We start from the raw sequence: 24430 nt of genomic DNA on the forward strand, positions 1-24430 counted from the left end.
AAAATGTTTAAACAGTATAACATATAATATAGTATTATAATATTATTTTTTTTTTTTTTACGTGACGTGAAATAAAACGTAAAATGTATTAATAAATAATAGTTTATTTCTTTAATTGCATAATACTATTAAAATGTTTATTTATTTATTTATTTATTCATCTCAATCTTATCTTGAACTCCTTTTCACTGTACATAGTATGTGTGCATATAATTAGAGCGTTATAGAATCAGTGGCTCAGCGAAAGGAGTATAATCGAGAGGCTATGAATTTATTACCAATGTATATTAATTTAGTTTAAATTGGTATTTTAGCATATTTCCAAAACAGATATTAACAAATATGACAGTAAATACCTTTATCGGACTTTGGATAAGCAGGAAACAGGTGGATAGTATAGGAATATAACTATAGCCTTTGAAAATAAAGTTCACTGCACTACTGTATAGAGCGGTTGTACAATGTACATAGGTACTATACAATACTAATATTGGCGACACGATCAAAATTGTCCACCGGAGAGAATTTCATTTTGAATTTATTATGACATTATAATGTTATATATCGATAATAATTTAACGGGAGAAATCAATGAACTTAAACGGAAATTAATTTAAGTGTTATGCCACAGGAACTATGTTTAATACTTCAATATTTATATTATTACAACGAGTCCTAACTTATTATTTGCATTATTGAAAACATAATGAGAGTATACCTGTATAAATACTATGTATATGAGTGTATGAGACTATTCTGTGTTAAAGTCTCAACAAATAGGTATATTTTATTAATATATTAGGAACAACGTATTATCATAATATTAAAAAAAAAAAGATTTATATTGCAGCTAATCGTTTTTTGAACTTTTAAAAACACTTTTAGATTTAATTTATTTCAAACAAGTACATAGAATACAATAAACGCATGCACCCAGAACAAGACCACCACAAACTTAAAATGTATAAAATTTTAGATGTACTGCATCATTTTGATTGTTAAATATAAGCATCACGACCACAACTTCAGAACGTGGGATCGGCCAAGGTGACGTATCCATAAATATCTTATAAAAATATAATGATTGAAGTTTATGAAATGCGATTTTGTGAATTTCTATAATTCCATGGCGGATAATAAATGGTATGACCAAGATTTTTCTCAAGGAAGAGGATGGGACTGCAGATCCCTTAACTCTTCAGGCTACATGACTATGGCAATATCCACCGAATAGAGAATCGCTTAAATCAAGCTCTGCCTTTAAGTATACTAATAGTAAATAAAAAAAAAATTAGAACTTAAAATGATATCGAAAAACAAAAATCTAATTATTTTTAGTCACTTAAATATTTATCGAAATCGTATATTTTATGTATTATAATATGTTACACTCAGTTCTCAAAAATAAAAACAAAATATGAGTCCACTTTGTATTAATGCAATTGTAAAATAAAATATCATACAATTCTGTTTAGCCTACAAATCTTAATTTTTATATTTTAAATCAAGTATATGGGAACATAATGGGTGACCTATAAATAGTTTAAAAACTAAGTTTATCATTATTCATTATATTTTAACCTTTTGTTTTTATAATAGTATGAAACTAATAGATTTGAGTTACACTCGAATATTACCATCCATAATTTATTTTAAAAAAGTTACCCGTATAATTTGTACCTTTATTTCTAAATCATCATATATACCTATATTCGACTTGACTCCTACAAGTTCCACATCAAGCTGTTAATCCCTCAGTTTTCAATTACCTTTATTAAATAAATAATAAATCGATGGTTTGATTAAATCATTTCAAATATTGATTTCACAATCGAGAAAATCTCGTTTATATATAAATTTGTTTTAAATAAAATTATTATGAATAAAAATATTAACTCCTTAAAAAGTTTTAATATTAAAGCTATCAGTTACTAAGATTTGATCTCATGGCCAAATAAAAACATTTTAATCAACCGACGATTAGAACGTTTATAAGGATTATATCTTTTATAAAAAAAAAAACCCATAAATTTCGTTCAATACTTATTAATTTAATTTGACATTATCTCTAAGTACCTATAAAAAATATTTAATAACTTATAAAATTAATCTTGTATAACTTATCATAAAATATGAATTATTTTTACTACAGATATTTAGTTAATATAGTTATCAAGTTTCTTCACAGTTAAATTGTATTTAATTAAACATAAAATACCGACTAGCCACTAGGTATACTACATTACTTTAATACTTAGAATTCATAAAATATGTTAAATTTAATTAATTTTGTTTTTATTTATGTTCAATTTTAAATTATACATTTAATCTTTAAAAGATTTAATGATCATACAGTTTATTTTCCCGACATTGCCAGGTGTTTAACCTGGCTGAGTTACACATACCTATTACACGTAGATACCTACGCTTTGATACTGAACTGATCCTGTTAATATATTTTTTAAAACGTAGGTACGATTTTCATAAAATAAATATATTATGTAGAACAGTACCAAACAAACCCATAACATTGTCACTTGTTATAACGAGATATACAGTGTATATCACATTATTTCTCATAAAATCATATAAAACGTATAGTCGTACGGCGGATTTCTTTTTATGTTTAATTTATCCAGACCCATAAAAAAAAAAAAAAAAAACATCAAAAATAACTATACGAGTACGTTATAATATGCTAATAACAATAAGTACATGTTAAAAGTGATAATAACCCACCAATTACGATTATTTCCACCTAATAAGTAACGCACAGAAAATGTGTTTGATAGATATGACTGTTGTACTTAGTAGGTATAATTTAAGCAAAACGAACCATTTGTAAACCATGAAGGGTAGATATTTTATCACTCGGTCAGAGACATGTGAAAATATGTACCTACTTAACAATAGAAAAAATAAATAGGCCACAATATTTTACATATACTGTTGTGATTGAAATTATATACTCGTATACAGTTTAAAAGTATTTACAGACTACAATGCACGAGTAGGTGTAGTATCTTAAAACTAAAGTAGTTTATTAAGAATAGGTATAATCTATAATGAATTAATCTTTACATAGAAACAACTATAGATCCATTAAAAAAAATATAAAATCAAGTATTTAAAATTATTCTAAAAAAAAATTCAAGATAGATATTTTTGACCTGCAAGACTATCAATTTCTATTAATTAAATTCAATTAATATTATTGAAAAAAAAAAACAATTATCTATAAGAAAAATTTAACAAAAATGAGTTGAACGTTTCAAGTTTCCATATTTATATTTTTTTAGTAACAACAAAAAAACTAAAATTATTTGATAGAAAATTATTATGTTACATCCGAATCTCAAATATATTTGTGAAAAATGGCTCAATTTTAAATCCAGTAATAATAACTTATGAGGTACTATTGAATTTTCAAGTTTTTTAACCAAGTGAAACATTTTTTATTTAAATTTACGGAAAATATTTTAAAATGATGGGTTAAAGTTTTAAAGTTAAACTTCAATACTTAGAACAATATATCATTCAAATAAATGTAAGTATATACTGTATTAATAAAAAAAAATTTAATTAAAATTTGTTTAGTCAAAAATAAAATTAAAATTAATAAATTAGTTACCTATAAAATAAAGTCTACGAATATAAAGTACGCAGAAATGTACTAAAGAGAATAAAACCCAAAGATCGTCAAATATTGTATTATTTTTTTATTAATTATTATATTATCGGATTTTCCCATAATATTATGTTAATGTATATTTTTTATTTTGTAAATATCATTAAGTTGAAAAAAATAAGCCAGTCAATTTGGAGGTGGTTTGAACCCCCAAAACCACCTCTTCGGCACGCCCCTGCCTATAATAATACATTTGGCATAATTTTGTTGGTCACACTTTAACTTTCTACAAGTTCAAACAGTAATCATAACTTTTTTTACTGTGTTTGCGACAATTTGGGCATTTAAATTGGAAACCATTAAGACTTTACTGTAGATAAAAATTTTAAAATAATAAAAAATAAAATTCGATTAATTGGTTTTCTACTATTTTCAAGTTTTAACACGGTTCAGTCTTATACTCTCATTATAATACGCATAATATTATTTATCCATTGTGATAACATGAGTGGGATAACGATAAATTAGTTCTTGTAACCAACACTATATAGCTTAATTATTATTTATTCATGTCCATGGAATAATTATTGGTAAACTAGCGTTTTCTCGTATATTTTTTACTTTGGTCGTCTGATACAAATTAGGTATACATTTTGTCAAAAAATAACAAATTATTGTTTTCTATTCAGATATTTGTAAAAAAATAACCTTTGGTGAAAATTTAAATCTTGATCTTCTCTACTATTGCTCCACTATACTCTCGACTAGACGACTTCATTCTCCAGCAAACTATTTGTCATGGCGTCCATTATTTTATCGTCAGTATAAAAATCATAACATAGCGTAAGAATTATATTTTTTATCAAGTTTTTGGGCGTTCAAAAACAGCTATGAAATTAAAAAATCGTTTATTCAGATATTCAAATCATTATTTCTCAAGTTTACTCGTGATGGTGTATCTACTGCAAGTCTGCAAAACAATAACTACTTCGAGTAGGTACTTGTTTTATACTGAAAGACTTTAGATCACCGATGTCTAAACCTAATAAACATGTTTAAGTTCTTATCTTCAATATTTTTGAAGCTCATTTCTCATAGGCTTAATTGTTTAACATTATGGACTATTACTTATAACTTATAAGTGTTTATTAAAAACTGAGAACAAATACATTTTTTTTATGAAATACCTACCTATTAAGTATACCTAATACTTACCTGCAAATAGTACTAAACTGTAATTTGATACATCACAATTATAAAATATGTAAAATTGAGCCTTTGACAGCGTTGAAATGTAAACAAACATTTAATATCAAAATATTATTTATATAATAATTATTCTCTTTTGTTCCTTTGCCCATAATATATTATTTTTTTTTTATCGACACACAAATAATAAAAAGAATAAATGATTTGACAAAACACTGAACATCGTAAATAATAGTTTAAGAATTAAATTTTTTAATCACATTTATTTATTTATTTATTTTTTTTTTTTTTTTTTTTGATTCACAAACACCAAGTCGATGGTGCATCTTTAATTGCCTATCTACAACGCCGTGCAATTACAATCCATTATGAACTCATATCAGATACTTAAGTGCATTTTAAAAAATGTCGATAATCATGTTTTGCATATTTATTATCAATTTATACACATTTTTTAATAAAGTACTGAAAAATCGTTAAAAATAATTTTCAATACCAGAAATCTATAATTGTCTTCAAGATTTGTCATGCCTTTAATTGTCATATCTTATACATTACCTAAAAGTTTTTTGATTTATTAAATTTTTAAATAACATCTTAACTTAAAATTTACAGATAAAAGTTGTTTAGAACCGTTTTATTAAAATTTATCCATTATCAAACACAATGTCAATCACGTTTAAATCTTCCAAGCAAAATTAACTCCCCTACGCTCAAATATCTTGATTGTTTCCAGTCCCTTTTTCTCACTCCTCTATCATCTGCTTTATTACACCTTCAACTTAATATAGTAATAACTAATAACACACTAATTTTGTCTCAATTACTTTAAGTTGACTGCTAATGTGGATTCTACTTTCATAAATAGGTCATAGAAAAGAGAATCCTTTGATTTGATTTTTTATTATAATGTTATAATGTTCTTATCTGTCATCACATATTTTATTCATTGTATTTTACCAATAATTATTATAATTTTAAATTTTTTATTATGGTAATAAATAAAAAGTAAATAAATATTAAAAAAAAAATGAAATATAATGAAAAGAATACTCAAAAGAATATAAAAATCATACTACATAAAAATTAGTACAAATTACAAGGTTCTTAAAAAAGTACAGTAAATAAACCAAATATATAAAAAAAAAAAATCATTAAAATAAATGTAAAAAATAAAACATTAATTCTTTTTTAATGCATTTCTTAAACTAGTAAAGTTATGTTTCAATACCACTTTTTGTTGAATTGACAAATATTTGTTCAATTTCCGTATAATTTCATCCAAGTTAGGTAGCTTCTTGCATGATTCTATATTCAACAACATGCTCAGCATAGTACCCCAAAGTTCTTTGTCTATGTATCTAAACAATTAAAATACCAATTAAATTAAATGCAAATCGATGATTTTTTTTTTTTATAAAAATATCAAATACATTAAAATGGTTATTATTAACACAATAATATAATAATTTAAATAGAAAATTATTGAGAAACAAATTTAATAGACAATATAATATAATTTATACCTAGGAAATGGTTTCAATGGCACCCATAATTTACGTATCTTTTGAGTTTTCATGTAGTCTGACATGAGAACCATGTAAATAATTCCAGCCAATCCAAAATAATCAGTCTATAATAAAATACATATATTTTATTTTATAACAAAATAAAAAGAAAAATTACAAAAAAATGATTACCTGGTATGTCCAAGGCAATTTTTCTCTCATTTCATGACAAATAAAATCAGCAGTTTTCACTGTGTATGTAAAAGTAGTATCAGGAGGGAATAAAGTCATATCAATACTACGACCAAAATCAATTAACTGCACACAAGGTTGATCACATTGGTTAGGTCTAAAAAAAAAAAAATAATAATTTTTCTATAATAAATCTAACTAATTCTATAAGGCACATTGATGAAACTTACAATGTTTTAATAATAACATTATCTGGTTTTAAATCTCCATGAATGATTTGACATTGATGAAGATATTTTAATGCTGATGTTACTTGTAAAATGAGCAATGCACCAACAGTAATAGGAATGGAGCGATTCTGTAAATCATACAAAAGTTATTATTATTATTATTATATAGGATCATGAAGAATTATAAGCAAATTTAATGTTTGAGGTTATCAAAGTTATAGTTTAACAAAATAACTCATTTAGATTATGATGCTTATAATTTTTTGAACTCACCATAGCTACTTTATACGCAGAAATTACAGTTAATAATGTTCCATGAGTAGCAAATTCCATAGAAATAATTGATCCATTTTTGAAAACAAACATCTGATCCATATTAATAAAATAAGATACCTTAAAAATAAAAATAAAATAACTCAGTATTATTAAAAAAAACCCCCACATAATTGTATACAAAATATATATTATGTATAAAAAAATATAATTTACTTTCTCGGAATCTTTAAGGCGATGCTTAATTTCTTTACTTATATACCATTCCCAAGTACATGACGGTTTTTGAATTTTAAGTGCTCTCTCTACAGCATTTTCACCTTCTGGTTTAACTTTCACTACTCGTGCATATGATCCTTTACCAATTTCACTAAGAAGTGTCATTTTATTCTGACCTAAATGAAATGAACATTATTTTTAATATTAATTTCTTAATTTTCCTTTATCTTTACAAGTTATACATAATTAGTTAAATGGAAAGAGCCATTCATTAGTAAGGCACTTTCCAAAGTTTTTTCATATGTAATTATACAAATTGTACAAACCCAATTTGAATTCTGATCGCATAATTGGTAAATCAGATTCCTGTTCTACATAACCAGATTTGTGATGTTCATTAGGAAATTTAATTACTCTTTGTAATAATTTGGTCATTAAATCATCGTCAAAAGGATTAATTGAATCACCTAGATCAAAAAAAAAAAAAAAACAATCAGCTATTATTTCTTTAAATTATTATTTTCTGATATTAAGAAAACAAACATTTACTTTTTAACAATTTTAAGATCAAATATATGGTATGAAAAAATTATTTTATATCATCATTATTATTTTAACTCAACACCAAGATAAAATAATATTTATTTTTAGCTATACATTTTTTAAGAGCTATTAACTGTAAATATTACTTTAGTTTGATAAAACAAAAATAGAAATAAAATTTTAAAATTGTACACAAACTATCATACCAAAATCAATTGAAGATTGTTGTTCTACTTTTGTAACCGATGAAGAAATAATTCCAGATGAAGTACTACTATTACGTTCTTTAGACGCTTCCAATATCATACTCAAATTTTTTCCCAATTGAAATTCTTCAGTTTCTTTGTTTTTATTTGGTTCACCAATTTGACTATTTGGTATAGGGACAAAAGTAAACAATTTAATTTTGTAAATAATACATTATGTGATTTTTACATACGTTTTAACTTTTTGTTCATTTTCAATGACAGAATTGGTTTTGGTTCTTCCTGGGGCCAATGGTGTTGAACTAGTCAAAAGAAAAGCAAATGCTTTTGTTGAGCAAGTTATGTCATCATCATTTACTTCAATCTGAAAAATTATTACAATATTTGAAAAACATACATTTAATGTTGCAATTATTATAAATATTTATTTATATACATAATTTTCAAAATATTTTATTCTGTTTAATATTACAATAGTTTAATACATATATAATTATTGATTGAGACTCGAAATAATTTAGTATTTTTTTTAAAAATATTTTGCTACAGCATATAATAAGTTTTTGTATGCTTTCCAAATGGCAATAAACAATTTTCCTTAACAAATTTTTAGTTATTTTGTTGTAATTTAAAAATATTTAGAATAAATTTAAGTTAATGAATCTAGAATAATTTTAGTACTAAAAATTAACATATATTTACTGATGTATGTAAACTAAATTATTTTCATTAAAAGTCTAGAATGCTTACAAAATATCTAAAATTGACCTAAATTTATCAATCTTTAACAAGAGGTTAAAATGTTTAATAAATCATGGGTGATTAAAATGTATGTATTTTTTTTTGAATAACTAGCAAAATAATTATAAGAAATTAAACAATGTGAAATAATTGGTATTGAATTTCTTTTGGCATAAACTGTTTTACAAACTAATATAGTAATGATTAAAAATGTTGAGCCTTGATAATAACTTTAAGAAATCATTTTCTTAAATACTATTTCAAAAAATAGTTACAGATAAAGCATAATTACATAATTAGAACTAAAAAATAAAAATTTAACTTACATTTTGAATTTTTTTGATAGGAGACTTGCCTTCATTACTTGGATAAATAGAATTGTCTTTAGTTTTGTCTTCTTTTTTTTCAGTATTTACGGTATCATAACTTTCATCTTCATAAACTTGATAATTTTGATTTTTAATAGGTTGTTTACTGTTAATATCATTTTTCGATTCTATTTTAGAACCATTTTTGATACTACTACTTCCATTTTGACCCATAAATTGATTCATTTTAGAACTCTTTTTATTGAACAAATTTTCATCATTATCGACATATACATCTGGTATTTTAAAACCGTTTCCATTATTTTCATCATTTTCATCAATATATACTTGAATCTCATTATTTTTTACATGATTTTCATCATTGTCTTTTACAGATACAGGTTTTTTAAGAGTTTCTAGATCATCATCATCTGTGTAAACATAAAAGTCTCCTAAATTTCTAAGCTCTTTTTGTTGTATTTTTTCATTTTTGAGATCTATTTTTGAACCATTTTTGATACTACTACTTCCTTTTTGACCCATGAATTGATTCGTTTTAGAACTTTTTTTGCGAAACACATTTTCATCGTTATCAATATATACATCTGGTATTTTAGAACCTTTTCCATTGTTTTCATCACTTTTATCAGTGAATACTTGATTTTCATCATTGAAATCTACAAATACAGTGGGTTCTTTAAGAATTTTTCCTTGATCATTGTCATCTGTATAAACATAGAAATCTCCTTGATTTCTGACATCTTTTTTTTGTATTTCAAAAGCTTTGTTATCCATTGGTATTTTGTTATCTTCATAAACCATGAAATCAGAAGGACCAGATTTGATATTATTATCAACTTCTTCAAAGGCATCAAACGGAATTGGTTTTCTATTTTTTGAAATTAATTCAGACTCTTCATCTTTATCTATACAAAAATAGTTAGTTCAAAAATGACTTTACAATCATAATGTAAATATTTTACCTGCACATGGACTATTCCACATTTGTTGAACTAAATCAATTGCAACTCTTGTGTTAACAGTAACAGATTGACTTAAAGAATCAGGTTCGTTGTTTCGTAGTGGAAGTGGAACCTAAATAATAGACAATTTAAATTTAAATATGAAATAAATCAAATTAAATATGATATAAATCTAAAACAAAAATTTTGTTTAGTTTTTACAGAAAATAAAAAACATTCATAAGTCATAACAGCCAAGACTGAATTAATATCAAAATATGTTATATTTTACATTCATGAAAAATAAACATATACAAATACTATGGTATAATTAAACAAATATATATATATATATATGTGTGTGTATATAAATTTAAACTATAATGTAGAAAAAAACAAAATGTAGTAAATTATTAATTACCTTAAATTCATTATTATCTTCTGCCAAAATAACTTTTTTCAGAGGTTTTGTTATTTTCTCCTTTGGTTGGGATTTTTTTGAATCAAATGAATGTGATTGTTCTTTTAATAATTCTACATTGATTTTATTTACAATATGAATTAATTAATTTATCTCCATAAGTACTAAAATATTATATAAGTTTTAAATACTAACTTTTTTCTTTTTCTTGTTTTAAGTAGATCTCGTATCTAATTTCTTCAAGTTGCACGTCTCTACCAGCCGCATACACCTAATGTGTATATATTTTATATTATTTTATATTATATAATATTATATAAAATATAACACAAATATAAGAATGTATTTTTTAATACTTAATCAAAAAGCATACAATATTTTATCATAAATTTAATAATTAATGCATATTTAACCAGATAAATGGCATTATACTAGTTTAATGCTTAGTATTAGATAAAAAAAAATGACAAATATAACGAACATACGATTAAAAAGAGAAATAGAGAATGAATAAGTCATTAGCAATAATATTCACAATAGTTTACATTTTATCTGATAATATTTGGTCAATTAAATAATAAATAAAATGCTATATCAAAGTTATCATGCTAAACACAATAAAAACCTTTTTATACTATATTTTATTTATCATTCAATATACGCTTTTTTGATAAAAGCTCTAGACTAGTTTAAGATTTTAAAATAATAAATATTTAGTAAAAATGCTAATGCATACAAGCAAAATATTTTCATAATATTATAAATTTTTTAACATAAATTGCTATAAAATAATTTTTAACAGATTTTTGTAAATTTTCATAATTAAACGCGAAAGATAAAAAAAAATAAATATTTAAGTGAAATACTTTTGATTTAAAACTTAAACTCACTTTCTCTTTACAATACATTGGTCTTTTAGTAGGATCTGGAGGTTCAAACACAGCAACTGGACAGGAAAGATTAGTATTTCCTTTTATACTACGTAAAGCATTTGGAACTGTAATACCGGGTAATTTTTTCACACATTCTAAATTATTGTCCTGGTGTACTGAAATTAAAAATATTGAACAAATTAAAATTATTATTTATTTTCATAGTAATCTTAAAAACAAAAAAGACAGGTAAGTAGTACCTCTCTGCTGTACATTAGATGTCAAGTGGGTTACTATCATGGGTGTATAAAATTTAAATTCGATGATAAATCATTGTATACAGAAAATGATTCTGAACTGAAACGATCTATTTTATTACCATGTGTTACGATTTTTTTAACCTAACCTTAGCTATTAATATTATTGATTTTACTTCAAATAACATGGTAAATTAATTAAATAATTATTTATCAATATATTATTAATAGGTACTTAATTATTACGATAAAATGCATTTATACCATATTATGTCCATTTTTTAAACATAGAATTATCAACCTGATAAAACTTATCTTTTTATTTAATATTTATTACTTATGATGTAACTGACCTTCAAAGTCAATAGTTGATACAGGTTTAGGAACTTTTGATCGAGTCTTTTTAGGTTTGGTCCAAGGTCCAGGTTTAGTTGTATTTTCTTTGTTTAGACCTTTTTGAGCAAGATCACAATTATTAGTTGCGATTCCAAGTAATCCATTTTCATCATTATCCTATATTTAATCACAAGTCATCATAAATTTGTTACTTTTGAATTTTATACAAAAATTACCTCAAAAATTCTAAGAACAGTGTTTTTTCCATTGACGTTATTCAATTGGGGTACTTTTCCAATAACTCCACCAAAACCATATCTGACACCACTATGTGTTTCAGATTTTTTTAAAACATTAAATGCATGTCTTTTCTCAGGTTCTTGGTTCTTACTGTCATCATTTGTGATTTGTCCATTAAGCATTCGCCTAGCCACGCTTAATTGAAATTGGCTATAAAATAATTGCAAAATATAAAATTTATTTTTAATTAAAATGAAATAACTGTAGCTTACAGATGAGCTTGTTCAAGTTCTTCAACTGGTTCAGCCTTAGCTTTAATTCCCAACAAAAATATTTGATCAACACGTTTAAAATCATTGTATCTATCCAATAACTCTGCCCACGCACGATAGAACAAAGCACACATTGTACCAATACCTTGGTTGTAAACAGTTTGATATAACTCAATAGCATTCGATTGGTTTTCAATCTAAAATATTTAATAACATTTTAATTACCACAATTTTATTAATACATGTCTAACAATATTTTATGAAATTAATTGAATATTTACAAAATTAATCAAAATTGTAATGAATCTCGGATCTTGTTTGTATTTTACATCATTTTTAAATTTCTGTACAGTTTCTTCAATAAGAGGCATTAAATTACTCTCTGGTCCATGTTTCAAGTATATTTGTTCCAACCACTTCATATACTCAAAATATGGAGCTAAAGGATCATCACCTTCATATGTACGAATAGCATGTTCATATTTCCTAGTTACAAAATTATATTGTTATAAAAACTATATTTTCAGATAAAAAAATATTAAAGTTTGATCATTTTTATGTTCTAAAACTATACAATAAAACCTAAATAGTTTGGATAAATTCAAACCAAGTGTTATCCAATTTACAAGAGGTTTTTAAAAGTACTTAAACTAATGTTAAATGAATCAGTTGTTTTTAATTATCAGTTTTAACAAAAGATTGTAGCAAAAGAAAAATTCCAAAAAATAAAATATACATAATGGAATGAAAAATAGATAACTTAAGAGGTGAGTTAATTTAAATAAATTAACTATTTATTAATAACAAAATCAGAAATTATTTTTTGAGTGGAGCTTTAAGTTTTTGTTTCATATTTTGAAGATAAGTGTAGAAGATTACAGATAATAAAATTAGCTTAGATAAATTTATGCTACAGATTTGATTTTCTACTGCAAATACTGATTTTTATAAACTAGATATGTTACTTTTTTTTTTTTAACATCAGTAATACTAAATACATAACTGTGAATTTTTTAAAAATAATTAGAATATAAAAGAGTAAAAGATCCTTAAATATTTATGTAATACAATCAATTTTTTTAAATACCTATTTAGTAAATTTTTTTTCTTTTATTCAACTTACTCTTTTTCTTTATTTAACTTTTGTTGAATTTCCATATTAGATTGTGCTTGTAGAGCAGTTTCTAATTGAATAGGTTTTCTACCTTGTCTTAGTGGTCTAATATTTTCTTTAGTCAAATCTAGTGCATCAGATGTATCCACAGTATTCATGTTTTTCTATAAACAATATTAAATTAAGATTAAATTACATAAGAATACAGTTATTAACAGGGCTTGCAAACGTTATGATTATAACATAATATTTGACCAAAAAAGATTGAGATTTGAAATGTAATTATAACGGAAAACAATAAACATAAATATCTAAATAACACAAAACAGAACATAACGCACAACATTAAATATAGTATATCATTAAATGAAATAATTAACTTCCAATTATTTAATAGTTATAATTTATAAAATATATCAACATTTTAATTCTGAATAATAATAAGCGCAAAAGTTGAATAACGTTTAAATTCTGAATAATGATAAATTCAAAATTTGTATAACGTTTTATTTGTAAATAACGTAAAACATTTTTTTTTCAAATGCAAGCTCTGGTTATTAATAATGAATACTATTGAATGCATTAAATATATAATTGCGAGGAATAAAAATTAATAACTAACAACAAACATGACAAAACTAATTTTGTCATGAACTTCTCTCCCCTATTTATTAGAATTTTCAATGGTAAAAATGCCATAAATACTATTCTTTGATTAACTAACCGTGAAATCATATTTTTAATTAAACTATAGTTATTTTTAAATGATTCAAAGATTTTAATTTCAAATAAATCAGAAAATAATATATCTAATGAGTTAACTAAATATTGATATGAATTATAAAAAAATTCAAGAAATGTTAAAATATTAAACACCTAAATTATTATAATTCATTAACAAATATTTAAAGATATTAAATGTATAAAAATAAACTAATAAAATTTATCACCTATAGCAATACAAAAAAATGTTAAATAATACTAAGCATACAAAAATTTTGGTTTTACCTTAAAAACATATGCAGAATATAGATTACACACATCTTAAATTATATGAAAAAGATTTTTCATTGACTTTTAAAAATAGAAACTTAATAATAAACAAAAAAAAAAATAGTTAAGAATATTGAGATATAAAAAGTATTTTAGTTAAAACATCCAAATGGAATGAGCTGAAGGCATAGTCTCCTACTTTTTCATAAGCATCTTTCAATTAAATCAATTCACATCAATTAAAATATAGTGATTTAACCTATGCCTACCAAATGGTTTGTATAAGTTTTTAATACAATTAATAAATTAAATATCATAAAAATAAAATACATCTTACACTACAAATTGATTTTTTAAATAGAGTTAACTAAAGCCTAACACCCAAACTATTTGGATTTTTAAACTAAGACAATTTTAACATATAATAAAGTATTTACTATGCTAAATTTGTGGATAACATTTTTAAAAAAACTCATGTTTGAAATTTAATAAACAATTATTCAAATATAATTCTAGGAAAAAAAATAATAGAAACCTATTAAAAGAACGAAATAGAACAATCTAAATTTTCAGATGATGATGGATTTTTTTATGACTTCAAAATAGCAAACATCTTAATCCACATATTAAAATTGACAAGTTTTTAACAAAATATTAGCAATTATTAATAAATACAGTTTTAACTGGGCTTCGTTTGCAATGTGATCATTGTTTTCTATCAAAATTTTATAACAGATGGGCTAGAGAGTAGTCAAACAACATTTTAAGTTAAGACACATGGACTAACACTCCTTTAAGTATTGTTACATCGGTTAGGTTGTCCAAGGTTTTTCTATTCCGATAAACATCTTTGAATAAGATTCTAAAAATTAACAACTATTTCGATTATTACAATGCATGTTTTTGTTGTCAATAATCTTATGATGTAACTCTAATCGTGATAGTATAAAATTTTAGGAATCTGAGTCCGTAAAAGTGCCTTAAGTAGCAGACAATTTAACTTGCCCGAAAACAATATATCGTGCGACCTTTAGACTGTATGTGTGTGTGTGTAAATCTTACCTCTGTAACGGAGAGAGCATCCGTGTCAGTAATCATCGTCAAAATTCCGCCAGTGGACAATAAACACAATCCTCCAGACGACGACGAAATTAAAACACGCGATATGAGAAAATGTCTGGATAGTTGGATAATGAACAATATTCAAACAAAACGGATAACGACGAATTGCCAACGGACGCCACCGAGAGCGCTACGTACCTGCGTTTGTACCGGACGGCGAACGATATGGCGGCGGCCGGGACGGCATTCGAACAGCAGCTGCGTAACGTATTTTCGAATATTCGGCGTCGCGTCCCACTGATGCTCACCGTTTCGTCCCGCCGGTTTTGAAGGCGTGAATGTTGAATCCGACGTACATACGTCGAGGCCATCTTATAAGATAATGATATTATTGTATTATTGTCTACTCATCGCCCATAGGGCCATGTCCTCGTCACCACGACGTCGCCAGCAATGATACATATTATTAATATAGTTTATGACAAATTCTCATATATTCAAATCATATACGATACACTATAATATATGTACATATTATAATGATAACGATATTAAGGCAAATCGAAAATATTCGGAAAGAGTCTAAAGCCGTCACTAAACACGTCAATCGGCGATATAGGCTATGACTAGAATTTAAATAATGATTTAATAAATAATTTAGTCATATTTAAGGCGATCGTTTTCTCTCCATTCGCTGATTATGAATTATTAATTAATCGCATAATAATTATTATAATTTTTTTCCCGGCGATATCCAACTTTTTTATAGGTACTGAGTGTGCCCACTCGACCGACGTTACGTATTGTAATTTATAATTCATACATAATAATAGTAATATTATAAGGTACACCTATTAGCCCGGCATCACGGTTATATCGATATCATTAATAAATAATGCCGTCATGACGTCATCGTTATTATTACTATGATAATAATAATAATTATTATTATGAGATAATTTCCACCTCCACGAGTCACGGAAATAAGGCATACATGCATATTACATTCTGTTTCACAATATTCTATTCCGTTGTAGAAAAAAAAATGAATCCATGATAATCCATGTTCGGGACGTTATTATCTCGTTTAAGTAAATAGTAGTCAGCAATAACACTCGTCACTTTTCAAACTATTGAAATATACCTACTTATTTTAATATTAACTTTCATCCGCTAAACGGCGTTCACTGTTCGTACGAAGCGACAAAACCAGTGGGAATCGTTCGACGTTATTATTGTTCGCTCGCACAGTTGTAACTATTCTCGTCACCGTGTTACGATAGCCGGCCTATCGTTTTTTTTTCTACTTATGATTATAGTGCAGACACGCGATAATAATTAATTGTAGTGGCTATTGCGTCAAATTAATTTATTTTTTGCAGTTTTATTTCGTGGTCCATTTTTACGTTTCTGAAAAATAGGGTAATTTTATATTACAGTGCTTTTTCTATTTTACTACTATAATGTCAACTAACGTCGGCAATGGAGTGCCGGATGGCGTGGATGAATTATTGTACGATGTTTACAGTGTCAGCTTCTGGCTTAAAGTGTTATTAAATGGCAGCCTGGTGGCCATTATTACATTTCTGTTAATGAAAATATTCATGAAACGCAATGAGCCCCAAGTCGAGGAAGAAGAAGATGTGGTATTGCCAAAAATGAAAAAGAGAGATTTTACCATCCAAGAGCTACGTGAATTTGACGGTACCAAAGGTGATGGACGTATTTTGGTAGCAATCAATGGCAAAGTGTTTGATGTCACTAAAGGAAAACATTTTTATGGACCTGGTATGATTGTTCTCGCATTACATGGTCTTAAATCCAGTTCATTTATAACAAACAATTAAGTACTTAACTATTCTATCACAGGTGGCGTTTACTCAACATTTGGTGGACATGATGCTTCTCGTGGATTAGCCACATTTTCAGTTAGTGGTAAAGATGAATACGATGACCTAAGTGATTTGAATTCTTTAGAGATTGAATCTATGTTGGAATGGGAAACTCAGTTTATGGGTAAGTTTAACATTTTATAATTGCTACCATTTTACATAAATTTGAGGATAAATTATATCAAAATTGTGAATAATAATGATAATCATAAATACATATGTAGTTAAAATAAAATGATTATGATTTGTATTAAATACATTTTATTAACTTCATGTAATTTTATTGTAATAATTTATCAATACAAAATAGGTACTAAAAAATAAATAGGTCACTGTAGTATTAGTTACCTACTTAAATTAATATTCTTATGGTTTTGATTTTAAAGTGTTCACTTATATTATGAAATCTATTGAATTATTAAACTATAAATAAAAACTATAGTATTAATTAATTAATTGTAAATAATTATATAAATATTATACCATGCTTAAATAATTAATGTATTTGTACATTACTGAGTGTTTGTTTTAAATTGTATGCATAATTTGCATTTTCATCAATGGCACTGATGCAATATTTGAACTTATTTAAAAGTATATTTTTAATTGTATGATTTTTAAACCAGATACCTTAAAACAATTTTTTTCCAAAACAACACAATTTCTATAATTATATTCAAAATTATTGGCATACAGTATTATGAAATACATAATTTCTTTATTTAAATAAAATTATTTTGTTAATTTCCTACAAAGTCTAGAATTTATATGCATTCAAAACCTACCCAAATCCTAGTCTTGTGTCTCCAAAACACTGTAAATGTATCTAATTTAATAAATTAAATTAACATTGCTTTGATAGTTTAAAACTTAGTTTAGTTACATTTTTTTAACATTTCATAATCTAATTTAAATCTTAATCATTTTTTTGTTATTAAATTGATTATCTAAGTTGTTGGGATTAAAAAAAAAAATGAAAATGTTAGATGTAAATAAATTATATGAGCATATTATACATATCATATGTACCTATATATAATTATATTTTAGTAGTACATCACAGAATTATTTCTCTTCACTTTGATTAACCATTTGTAATTCTGTAAAACTTTTCAATTGATATGTTAAAAAGGCACGAGGTATAACGCTTTAATGAAAAAATATAGGTCATTATGGGTCATACTGATAACTTATTCATTTTATGATAATTTTGTATATAAAATAAAATAAATACAGGATTATTAATTAAAGTTTACAAATGTAAATATTATTTACATTTGTAATATTAATATACATACATATATATATATATATATTATTATTATTCTTTAAAGACTACTCCTATTCAGTATTATTGTGGTAATATTTGATGTAATATATAACACATTTATATATTTTATTACATAGTTTGTAGATATATCATTTATTATGTATTGGCTTAAAAATAAAATAAAAAATGTTTACTTAACGGCCCATTTAAACACTCAACAATAATTATTAATGTACTTAGTATAGTAACACTCGAAATTTAATTTATGTATTGAGCTTTTCTCTATGTATGGAATTATAATTTATTAAAACTTCTTATATCAAAATATTAAATTTAACAACAGAGAAACTGATTTTTTTATTATGTATATCATTTAAAGTAAAAGTTTTTTATTATCATTATCATTAATGTGTATACTTTATTTTTTACATGTCATCTTATGTAATTACCCATACACTCATATTCATAATTTATTACTATTTCATGTCATAAATCTTTATCTAACAAATTAATCATATTTTATTTATGATTATTATTATTGTCACTATTTTCTAAAATCATCATAAACTAAATTATATTAAGGTAATAAATGTGTTGGTACTATATATATATATATATATATATATATTTTTTTAAATTTAACAAATCAACAATTTTACTATTTAAAATAATACATTTTTTAATGCAATGCTACTTAGAATCATTTTTCAGTTACAATAATATATCATAGAATTAAAATTTAACATATCCATCACAATGACCTATTCAATTTCTACTGTATGTTAAAGTAGTACTCACTGGCCCATATTTTTATATTTTTATATAGTGTGAACTAAACGTTTATGCATTTAATTTTCAAGAAATAAACTTGAACGTGAACTGAGTTTTTACTATATCTTTTATTCATGATTATGAATATTTTTGATTTGTTTGTTGATAGGTTAATCTTTTTAGACATTAGCAAAGATTAATAATTTTATTATATATTGTAAATACGCTATGACAATGCAGTCATTTATAGCTCATTATTTTAATTTTTATTTGGGTCACTAGTAGTATATAGAGACAAGAGATGATTAAATATTTATTTCCCTTAATATGCCACTAGTGAATTAAATCCAAATTAAAATAATAAGTAATACATTATTGTACTAATATTAACAAAATAAAGTATATTTAATCCATGACAATTGTTGTATATTTTATTTATACTGGAGAAGAAAATTTAAATGTCTTAAATTTATTTACCAGTTATAGAAAAAATAAATTGTTGAATGTGTTTCCATTAATTTGTAATTTATACTAAGAATCGTAGAAAAATCATGCTATGAATCAACATTTAAAATTAATGTACTGCATGATTCTTGTACAGTTATGTAATGTCTTCAAAATTATTTTTACAATTCATGATTAGAAAAATTTAGTTGTTAATCTTTCAATAATTGATGTTTCAAATATTTTAAAAGCAAATGAATATGTGAAACATTTTAATAACATTTTGTACGTGTCTGGGTTGCTAAATCAAATTATTTCTATTCAAAAAATTACACCGTAGATTAAATATATTCTATTTGTTCATCATTTTATTATTCTAATATATTTTATGTTTTTAAAAAAAATATATTTTTGGCACATTCACTCTTTATTTTTGTAATTATATAAAACCCACATGCAATAAGTAACTATGCTCTAAATTAAATATTTAGTACTATATGTTAAAATTTTTGTTATAACAAATATTTTATAATTCATAAATTTTGTTTCTATTGTGGTAACATCAATATTATGTTATAGCTTTTCTAAAAACAATTAACTTTATTAAATAAACAATATTTTACTTTTATTTGAATTAGATGAGCCTGATCTAATTAATTATAAAAACTATGAAGTAGACTTTGTACTAATTAATATTTAATATCTTGAACTTGAACTATTCCACAGAACTTTCTTATCACAATATTTCTGTATATTTTGTATTTATTAATTATAATATTCTATTTATTTTATGTTATTTAGAAAAATATGATTATGTTGGGCGTCTATTGAAACCCGGAGAATCTCACAGTTACTATACTGATGAAGAAGAAACCCCTACAAACAAACTTCATCTAGAAAATCCAAAACAGTGTGAACCTGAAAAACCCAAAAACTATGCTGTAGGAGATTCCACAAATATTAATGAATTACCAAAAACTGAAACCAAAGATAACAATGAGGAAATTATAGACAGCATCATTGATCCATCTTCAGATAGTAATGATGAGAAAGCCGAGGCCACTAAATTATTGGATATCCCAACCAAACAAGATGAAACTCATACCTTGGAAAAATAGTACAAATTATTTAAATTAAAACATCGGTATTTATTTTCAACTATGGGGAACTATGAACGGTTACGTCTGTTACGGTGATGGGATTCATTATATACTGTAAGGGTGTTAAAGTTTTTTGTTTTGTACTTAATAATATGACTGAAATCAACAATTATTATTGAATTTTAATTTTTTTCTGGATCTTCATTATACGAACTAAAATGAAGATAAAAATATCTATTCAAGTTCAAAATATTCAGTGTTAGTGTTTAAAAATTATGAATGAAGAATTATCTGGTTTTGTTCCTTTATTCAGTTTTTATTGAATACTATTGAAGGAATTAAATTTTTATTTTTTATAACTATATAATAAGTATAAGTAATATAGTAGTCGATTTTATTTTTAATGTTATTTAAATAATTTAATAATTTTTTAAAAATGTACCATTAAGTTACAGGGAACACATAAATTTTTTTCTAAAAACTAAATTTAATTACCAAAGTTATTTTGATAATAAAAATTTTAAATTTTGCTAAATTACACATGGTGTAAATGTACAGCTAGCACATATATTTTGTCTTACTAATATAGCTTTTATCAAAAAAAAAAAAAATTATTGTCCATAACGTGTAAAAATATTTTAATATATATAAAAACCATTCCTTGAAATGCTGTTGATAAAAGTAGATAACTTTATAATTTTTGTTTATTTTATAACTATTATGTTATCTTATTCGTAGTTGAATTTTCATGTATACATTCTTATGTTTTTGGTTTGTTTTATTTGATAAAATTATAATTATATTTATGTATACATGTTTTCTTGCTATTTTCCTTTTAAGTCAACACTTTTGCAATGTCAAAATTGTTGTTAATTACATAAAAGTTTCTTTCAAATGAAAAATTTAAAAAATCATGTAATCCATTATAATACATATAATTGGGCAAATGTTTAAACAATAATTATTTATATATAGTTTTTACACGATTATTAAAATATTCGATAAAATTAAAATGAAATAATTCAATTTTTATTTAATTAGCAATGATACCATTCTATTTTTATTGATAGATAAAATAAAATGTTGTTTTTGTGAAGAAACTAAAATATAATTAATTATTTTTTATATGTTTCAATATGAGTTCCGCATGGGAACTTATAATATTGTAACATGTGCAGGGTATAAACATTAAAAAAAAAATTTTTATTTTACTTAATAATAAGAATTTGTTGATATCCCCATATCAAATTGTAGATAAAATGTTTTAATTACATTACAGTAACATTATGAGTAAAGGAATTTTGTTTGTTTAAATTCTATTTGATATACCTAAGTAAGTGTCTTTCTCAAAATTAGAATGATAACACATTTTTTTCTTATGAACATTGAACTAAACAATGCTAGTTAACACATTAATAAATTATGGTGAAAGCAACAGTTTAATGTTTTATGAAATAATTGATTCAACATTCAAACATTTTTGATATCATAGAAAGTAGAAAAATAATTTAAGGCGATCATTTTTATAATAATATTACGTCTGGGCAATGAATACTGATTTATTTAGTTATTTATTGAATTTTTGATTTGTAAAAGATCATAATTAAAGTAGTCAACTCAAAACAATTAAACTTTATAAATATTAGGATACCTTACTGCAAATATTGAAAAATATATACAGTTGCTAGTTTGTGTTTTTTTTTTTTTAAGAAAATATGGTACCTATTTGTAAGGTAATTTTGATATTATATGGGACTAATCTATTATTGCTTAATCATCCAGAATTACATTCATTACAAATTCATACTTTTCAATTTTTAAATCATTGTGTAAGCTACAAATTTAGTTAAAATATTTAAATATTTAACATCATATTTAAGAGCCAAGGATTGAAATGTACGCCTGATTTGGGTTTCCAAAATTACTAAAGACTCGTACAACATCATGGGGGCTCAAGTTTTATTTGAACACAGTTAATATGATTTTAAATTTTTTCAAAATATAGTATAACTTATTTATATCTATCATGTTTTTAGACGTATTTAAATTTAAAATACATTCATAATTCAAATATTATTCATTAATTTATTATTGATATTTAAAATGATAATGATAAATAAATAATAACTATTATAATAAAATATTAAAAGTTGTAATGACATGTAAATATATAAATAATGTATTCTACACTATATTTATGTCTATATTTTGACTGATTATTTCATGTGTAAAGCTCTATTATAGCTAAAATAAAGTTTGAATGTTATCTTCATTACCTATTTTATCAATCTATTTACTTATTTGGTGAGTAATAAAATACAATTTGAAAAATAACAGAAACCGTCAAATTGAAGATAGGTAAGTCAATCATTGCTGTGATGGTAGAATTGAGTATGCTAGTATTTGCAGTCCTAACTTCAGCTTTTAAGTACATATTGCTTTAGCTCTGAAAGTAATCCACTTTCTTTTTAAAAACATTCTCAAGTTCTTTTAAAAGTTTAAATTTTGCTTTTAAATGAAAATGTACTTTCTCTCTGACCAGTTCATGTTGAACTTAATATTAGTTAATTGTATTATGTTTTTAAACAAATGGCTTGACATGCAATTGCATAATTGCAGAAAAGAACTGTACTATTATATATATATATAATAATTTAAAATGTATACTGCTGGTATGAAAATTATTGACATCTATAGTTTTACAAATAATTTTAAAGATTAAAAAATACAATTTTTGTTTATTTATAATAGATAATAGTGTTACAATTTTTATGTACCCAACTAATTACTTACTAATTTTAGTACAAAAATAAGCAGAAGAAAAATGTTACCGATGAATTATTTTCAATCGATTTTTTTTTTTTTTATGGAATAGTTATGACAAATTATTTTATAAACACAACTTCTATATCTCTATAGAGCACATGTCCATAATAATCAACTTTGATTAAAAATAAGTTAATTTCATTGTAACTTGCTTTTATAACAAACTACAATGTATATTATTTATTTGCATTTATAGTTTAGAGTATAGCTCGTTAGTACCTGCAGCATTATGTTTACGTAAGATTACTTTTGTGAAAAATTTAAGATTAGAATGTTATGAGAAGGATGCATTAATTCAAAGCTGTCATAAAGTTAAATTCATGTACTTCACAAACACTATTTGATAAAACTTTAGACTTAATACATATCTTTTTAAGTAGAAATTTCGCTCTCGTTTTCATTTTCTCTGTGGTTTACATTTATACATAGATTTTTATTAAAATCTTCAATTTTTAATAAAACTAATGTTTAAAATAGAAATCTTTAAATTCTTAATTTTCTTCATTGCTTTACAATAATATTTCCTTAAATTTCTTAGATA

General features: G+C 24.2%; 2 protein-coding genes across 2 annotated transcripts; one reads left to right on the plus strand and one right to left on the minus strand.

The window, feature by feature from the left end:
- Positions 1 to 5945: 5945 nt before the first annotated feature.
- Positions 5946 to 15811, minus strand: LOC112603284 (probable inactive serine/threonine-protein kinase bub1). The gene is made up of 20 exons (XM_025351796.1): positions 15587 to 15811; positions 13541 to 13695; positions 12699 to 12903; positions 12418 to 12614; positions 12142 to 12355; positions 11923 to 12082; positions 11331 to 11488; positions 10636 to 10711; positions 10441 to 10553; positions 10041 to 10152; positions 9076 to 9983; positions 8242 to 8372; positions 8009 to 8172; positions 7586 to 7726; positions 7257 to 7435; positions 7041 to 7160; positions 6768 to 6895; positions 6538 to 6694; positions 6364 to 6470; positions 5946 to 6198 (listed from the first exon to the last, which is right to left on the minus strand). The coding sequence occupies exons 1-20, from the start codon at positions 15620 to 15622 to the stop codon at positions 6018 to 6020; spliced, it is 3642 nt and encodes a 1213-aa protein (XP_025207581.1). The 5' UTR covers positions 15623 to 15811; the 3' UTR covers positions 5946 to 6017.
- A 747-nt stretch (positions 15812 to 16558) lies between these two features.
- On the plus strand, positions 16559 to 21235 carry LOC112603285 (membrane-associated progesterone receptor component 2-like). The gene is made up of 3 exons (XM_025351797.1): positions 16559 to 17374; positions 17456 to 17602; positions 20765 to 21235. Exons 1-3 carry the CDS (start codon positions 17050 to 17052, stop codon positions 21079 to 21081), a joined length of 789 nt encoding a protein of 262 aa, XP_025207582.1. The 5' UTR covers positions 16559 to 17049; the 3' UTR covers positions 21082 to 21235.
- Positions 21236 to 24430: the final 3195 nt, after the last annotated feature.

Source organism: Melanaphis sacchari, unplaced genomic scaffold, assembly GCF_002803265.2.
Source record: "Melanaphis sacchari strain LSU unplaced genomic scaffold, SCAv2.0 Contig9_pilon_pilon, whole genome shotgun sequence".
Lineage (NCBI taxonomy): Eukaryota > Metazoa > Arthropoda > Insecta > Hemiptera > Aphididae > Melanaphis > Melanaphis sacchari.